Here is a 6914-nt window from a genome sequence, read left to right on the forward strand (position 1 = left end):
TTAAAATAATGGATAAATGGTTGAATTATTTAGTAAAAGTAATGATAAACAGTTGAAATGGTGAAAGTTAACTGTAGTGAAACATAAAGTAATGGATAAACAGATAATCTTAGCTAAAACTGTTAGAAAAGTTAGCTAAATGTTAACATTAGCTAAAAATAATGGATGAACAATAATTATTGTATTTAAAAGTAATGGATTAACTGTTGAAACAGATAGCTACAAGTAATAGTTAAACAGCAAAAAGTAATGGAGAAAGTGTAAATAGTAAGCTTAAAGTAACAGATAAACAGTTTGTAAAAGTAATGGATAAACAGTTAAAATTACTTTACCCACAGATGATTTATGAAGTATAATGTCTGATCCCATTATAAAATCTTATTACATGAATATCATGTGATTAGTTAGTTTTGTCAGGGGATTGATTCCTCAGTGTACTGGGTCAAATGAGGTTTGACTATTTGCTGTCATCCATGGGTTAGGTAATTTGATGTTGAAAGATCAATATGACCAAACTTTGCCCTTCCCCTTGATGCCTAAATTATCAGGTGTCAGATGGCAGCAATCCCATTAGCAAAGGCTAATGGGATTGCTGGGATGATTTGGCTCAGTCAGGTGCAGATGTGTACACCAGCGTGATGGAACTGCAACAAAAATGTCCATAGAGGAATTTGTGTTATCTTGTGAAACACAGGCCACACAATTATTCTAAAGTCTTTCTAAAACTGTGCTGGGTTAACAACTCAACATTGTTAGTTTTTTCCTTGTATTTCTCAACACTTTGTAAAGCAATACGGCAAATAAATTTCCCAAAAAAATGGGGGAGGACAATTTCTTAAATATTTTTAATTGGCACATTTATTGTTGTAAAATGTCTTGAAAATGTGTTAAAATGTCTTGAAAATCTAAATCATATATTAATCTTCTGATTCATACTGATTGCTTACTTCAGTAAACAATTTTAAGCAATGCATGTATTACTGAACTATGATTTCAGATTAATTTTGTCTCAGCATATCTAGTTAGTAGCAATCTCCTCATCTAACTCGGCAAGAAAGCAAACAAGCTTATGTTCCAAAATGTTGGACTAAGTGGACGTTGAAATTGGCTGAAAGCTGCCAAGAAATAAATCATTGCTACATTGATATTTGGTCATTCATAGTAAATGTTGCGATATAGTCCATTTGTTGTCTGCCAGAAGTTTCTTTCACTTAGGACTGCTAAGGGTGATTTATAGCCTGCACATTGTTACACATTATATCAGTATAAACAAAGAGGAGTGGTTGTAAGGGAGAGGTTGTGAGTGTGTGTGTGTGTGTCTGTCTGTCTGTCTGTCTGTGTCTGTGTGACTGCAGGTAAAAGCGAGACGCCCCCGGCCCGTAAAGCGATCCTAACACCATGAATAATGGAGCGTGCCGTTGCAGAGAGGATAAGTTATCTGTGCAAGGCTCCTTTTTCACAGGGCTTTCTCCCATGGGTCACGTGAGTGATAAGGTGACAGTAATTTTTCATGAGTAGTGTGTGTTGGTTGTATGGCCATATATTGTCCAGATAGGGGATGTCCAGACAGCCATCGCTACCTCTGCTCCTCCAGAGTCTGTAGATCTGCAGCTGCATACACACTCAGGCTGCTCTGAACCCCATGACCCCAGAACCTCCCTGCAGCCAAGGGTCAAATGAATTGTTTTACACCATTAGAAACTCAAGGCAGCACTTACGACACTAAAGGCCAGGGAAGTGGATGAATAAAAGATGTCGTCGAAACAGAAAAAATCCACAGCTTCAGAGGAAACTGAAGAGGTTGATGACGAAGTGGAGGAAACAGAGCCAAAGTTAAAAGAGAGGAGCAATGGTTTCACCCGTGCGGACACCACAAAAGGAGAGAAGAGTCGAAAGAAACACAACAGCGCAGAGAGCACTGAGACTCAGGAGGCCCCAGAGAAAAAGAAGAAGAAAAAAGAGGGCGAAAAAGTAACACAGAAAAAGAAGATAAATAATCCAGATGATGATGAACCTGGTGCTGTGATTGAAAATGAGGCTGAGGAGGGTGAGCAGAACAATAATGACCCCACGACGAATTCCAGAAAGGAGAAATCAGAGAAGCTCAAAGAGGAAGTGACTAAGGCAGCAAAGGAGGAAAAGAAGAAAAAGAAGAAGAAATCCTCCGCAGAGACTCCAGAGGGAGAGGAGGAGATGGGATCCAAGGATAAAAAGTCAAAAGATGTCAAGAAGAAGAAGAAGAAGTCTCACAATGACGATGATGAGGAGCCCTTGATTGAAGAACAGGAAGAGGAGGAGGACTCAAAGAAAAAGAAAAAGAAGAAGGCAAAGAAGGGTTCAGCGGACAGTGACGAAGATAAAAAGAAAAAGGGCAAGAAATCCAAAAGTAAACAGGTGGACTATGCTGCGATCTACCAGAATGAGCTGCTGGACTACCACACAGACTCATCTGATGGATATGAGGATGAGTACTACAAAAAGAAAGGTAAGGGTTTGACATTGTAGAGCAGACAGAGAAGTCTCACCTGTTGTATTTTAGGTAAGTCGCAGTTACATTACATATATATGTACCTGTCCCAACTGGTCAAATCTTGAATACAGGTTTCCTCCAGGTCCTTTCAGCTCTGATCAGGAGCACCCTGGGAACCCCTCTGTGATTGCTCTTGGGTGAAAGCTCAGTTATGTTCCACATGAATGGAGCCAAACAGAAGCTCTGGAGCAGACAGGTGCTGGGTGCCGTCCCAGTCTCAGGGGCTGGGAGAAGCGCCGGGGCCAGAGGCAGGGCTGGGAGCCAGATCAGAGGTTTTGAAACCACTGTCCTACAAATCCTACAGGAGCCTGTGAAATATTAGTATTTTTTGTTTGGTTAGGGGGAAGGGTTGGTTTGCTGACTATTTTTTCCTGAGCTTCCAAACACATTTTGCAGTTGAAAGCCCTTGCAAAAGCCAGAGGAGCCAGTGAATTAAGATTATTCTATTGCACTACTGTTCCGAAGTTCAAGAGTGAATATCCAAGCTCAAATCATGTCTATAAACAAGGCTCTGTCTCCAAGAAATTACATTTATACTACTAATTTGCAACAGCAAATGTGTTTTGAGAGAAACACAATGCCACATGAATTACCTTCTATCAACTTAATGAGGAAACGTTTTAATAAACCTATCCACAAAGCCGCAAAATGTTCATTACAATACATTTACATTTAGGGCATTTAACAGACGCTTTTGTCCAAAGTAAGAGTAAGGCTGTCAATAGAACAAGTTTCAGGTTTCAAGCACTCATAACTGCTGGGTCAGCCACTGCTGGTAGACAGCAAATATAGCTAGGCTGAGATGCTACACAGTGTGAAAAGGAACTTCATACTGAACATATCTGCATTTATATGCTGTCAATTATTTTATTTGTTTTTCTGACAGTATCTTGCTCCTGCAATACAGTTTGCACTCATACCAACTAATGCATGGTATTGATTTTTATGGTTATGTAAAGGCACTCATTACAGTTAGTGAAAGATTGTGGTCTAATACTGAACGTGACTTGAAACATGAGACAGGGCATGTTGTTGTCTGTATTAACATTAAACTGAAACCACAATCTTTTCTAAATCTTAACTAAAGTGCTTTTGTTGCCTGAACCCTACCATGCTCTGGACTCAGAAACAAATAAGCAGTATATATATTTCTAGGAGACAGTGGAAAATGAACCACTCAGCTGTATTCAAAGGTGTTTTGAATGAGGAAATTGCACATAAACATCTGAACTTAAAGGCTTTTTATCTCCTTTCCTCCATCATGTTGACAGAGAGAGAGTGCTGAAAATTTGACATATCCCATCATTTTCACTGCCAGATAATTGCTACCATAAGGTACCTGATTGCAGGAAATGTACTTTTAGCTCCTGATCTTTGTGCAGATTATGAAAGGAGCAGTAAGTATCATTATGTAGCATCAATGATACATGCCTGTGTCCTTCTTATCTCACTGGCTTACTAAGGTCTCTGACACTCCAGGAAGTTTATCATGGCTCAGTTTTACCAGGCCACTGTCTATCTGATTATATCAGGTGTCTCTCTTTCTCTTTAATCTGGTTTTAATAGCTCTGCTCACTGTTAATTAGATATCCATGTCCCTATCGACTTTGGTCAAATTGCTCTTTATCAGGTCTCTGCCTCTCCATTCCTCCTCTCCTGGATGTTTTTACGTAATCAGTATGTGTCTTCTAGATCCCTGCTTCTTTTGCACGTCTCCTTCATTGAACCTCTACTCCCAGTTCCTATATGTATTCCTTGGTGGATTTTTTCTAATATTTACTCTTTCAGACTACCCTAACCTTACACAACATTCACCCTGGATACCCTACAGAGAACCAAGTCAGCCCCAGAGAGTGTCCCATACCTTCCAGTCTATCTTACATAACGCAGAGAGAGGAGTTTACATTTACGTACAGTAATACAGCAGCAGGACTATAGAATTACCACTGTACAAGCCAAGCTATTGAGTCACAGGCAACAGCCAATCGCTGACTAATCTCCTTCTGAAGATTTAATGTTGTCACTGTAACTCAAACACAGGGTGTTTCATAGGTGTGACTTTAAAAATACGCATTCTTTGCTTGTTGTGAATTGCAAATAATTTGATAAGTCAGCTTATTGGATTCATAGTGACAAATGTTGAGTGAAAAGTGACTCATATAAACTGTGCATCTTATTACAGACCAGAATGGAGGTTTTTAAGTAAGCAATAGCCACACGCATCATTTCACAAGAGTCTAACATGTGTGCTAACATGCTTACAATGATAATGCTAGCGTGCTGATGTTAAGCAAGTGTAAAGTCTACCATTTTCCCCCATCTTTTATTTGTTAGCTTGCTAACATTTGCAAATTAACATTAAACGCAAAGTACAGCTGAGGCTGATGGGAATGGCATTAATTTTGCAGGTACTGCAGGTAACCAAAGTCATGAAATTATAAAATAAACAAACTGAAATTTTGTCCTGATGGTGGTGCTTGATGACAAATCTAAATACCACCAAAGTTATTCCACTTCATCTTGAGGGGAACGTGAATGTCTGCACCAAATTTCATCACAGTCCATCCAGTAGTTGTTTCACCAAAAAACACAAATGTCATGGTGGCACAAGAGGAAAAGTCAGGTGTTTGCCAAAGTCATTGGGTTTAATCGTCTGGGCACCATTAATGTCGCTATCAAATGTCATGGCAATCCAGCCGGTAGTTGCTGAGACCAAAGTAGTCAAACATAGCCATCCCTGGAGTCATGTTGCTAGTGGCTACAAATGTAAACAGACAGTGACCTGTGTCCACTCTTCTCTTCCCCTCCTCCATTCAAACACTTCAAATGACACAAACTGAAGCAGATTTTACAGACTGCTGTTTACCTTCTCAGAATCAGAAACAGCTTTAATGCTAAGTAGTTTTTACATATAAAAGGAATTTGCTTTTTGCGTAGCAATAAACACAAACCTAAAGAAATATAAAAAAATGAATTTGAAAGTTAAATGGGAAATAAATCTGCTGGTGCTCACAAGTGCTTCTCTGGTATCACAGCAGAAAATAAAACAAAGCGCACCAAACACTGAGATAGCCACCCGTGGTGCCATCATTTGGGCGATAATCAACCCATCAACTCAGTGGCTTGGTTGGATAAAGAGACACATTTGTGAAATGTGAGAGAGGCTTGGCTGGTGCATCACACCAGACATGGATTCGCTGCAGATTCGCCGCATTGAATTCCCTGGCAACCGTGCATGGAAGGAAACATAATGCTCCCTAATGTTTATAGATTATTGGACACTGTCTCAAGATGCGACTTTGTGTTTGTCCTTTAATTTGTCCAGTTTTTACTTTTAAATGATGATGTCCTTGTTTGACCTCATAGAATTTATACACTATACATGCTCTCATTATTTCAGAATTGTGATGTTAATTACAAGGACAGAAACGCATTTTATTTTCTCCTTCTAATCTCCACTCTCCTCTCTCTTTCAGTGTATGAGGTGGTCACTATCACTGGTGATGTAAAGGGCGCTGGGACAGATGCTAATGTGTTTGTAACCCTTTTTGGAGACTTTGGCGTCACGCCCAAGGTTCACCTGGCAAGCAAGTGAGTTTAAAAAGGGTTTATGTTGATGTTGTTGAATTATAGGATATTTTGATAATAAGTTGTCTCTAAGACTTTAAATCAAGTCTCAATGATTCACTCTGCTCTGATTTGTTTGCCCTTATTATCTCAGGTGTAATGCTGTAGCTGAGTCAAATTGATTTAATTCTGTTTCATTTAATTAATTTAATCAGTAGGCTTTTCAATGTCAGCTGTTAACATTTGATTTTTTTTATTCCTCTCTGATCCTTCAGCACAGAAAAGAGGTATTTTCTAATATGTTAAAGGATGGTTATGATTCTGTCCTTGTGTTTGATTGTATTGTGCACATAACACTGTATAAGAGAGCATTCCTGCTCAACATTAACCCGGTGCCTGTAGAGACAATGAATGAAGACAAAATCAAATTGCACACCAAGGATCTCTTGGGCCTGTTTTTCAAAACCAAACTAGTCTGAACCTTAAAAATCCTTTAATGTCAGAGAAGCAGCGCATATTCATAACAAAGGTTGTGGTGCAGGAATCTCTCCTCTATACAGTCATGTAAATTCTCGGACACAGAATATCTGGAGTAAGGAGGAACTATGTGACATGGCCGGTCTTCTTTTCCATTCAGAGGCAAATGAAAGAAGACCACGATGTCATTTTAATGGATGATCAAGTGACGCTCATGGGATCTTAACAGCAGCAGGCTCCATTTATCTCTGCACACACTGATTGATAGATAGGGTTACCTGTGTAACGTATAGGATATACCAACTTATTGTGAGCTGGACCATGTCACCCACACCTTGTG

The 6914-nt window shown here is 39.3% G+C and overlaps 1 protein-coding gene across 1 annotated transcript; it reads left to right on the forward strand.

Annotated features, from left to right (window-relative positions):
• Window positions 1-1302: 1302 nt before the first annotated feature.
• Window positions 1303-6908, forward strand: LOC119914133 (protein FAM133A-like). The gene is made up of 2 exons (XM_038733193.1): window positions 1303-2485; window positions 6007-6908. The coding sequence occupies exons 1-2, from the start codon at window positions 1753-1755 to the stop codon at window positions 6123-6125; spliced, it is 852 nt and encodes a 283-aa protein (XP_038589121.1). The 5' UTR covers window positions 1303-1752; the 3' UTR covers window positions 6126-6908.
• The last annotated feature ends 6 nt before the right edge of the window (window positions 6909-6914 follow it).

This window comes from Micropterus salmoides, unplaced genomic scaffold (genome assembly GCF_014851395.1).
Source record: "Micropterus salmoides isolate LMB-PRFRI ecotype aquatic unplaced genomic scaffold, ASM1485139v1 Ms_hic_scaffold_20, whole genome shotgun sequence".
NCBI classification, from domain to species: Eukaryota; Metazoa; Chordata; class Actinopteri; order Centrarchiformes; family Centrarchidae; genus Micropterus; species Micropterus salmoides.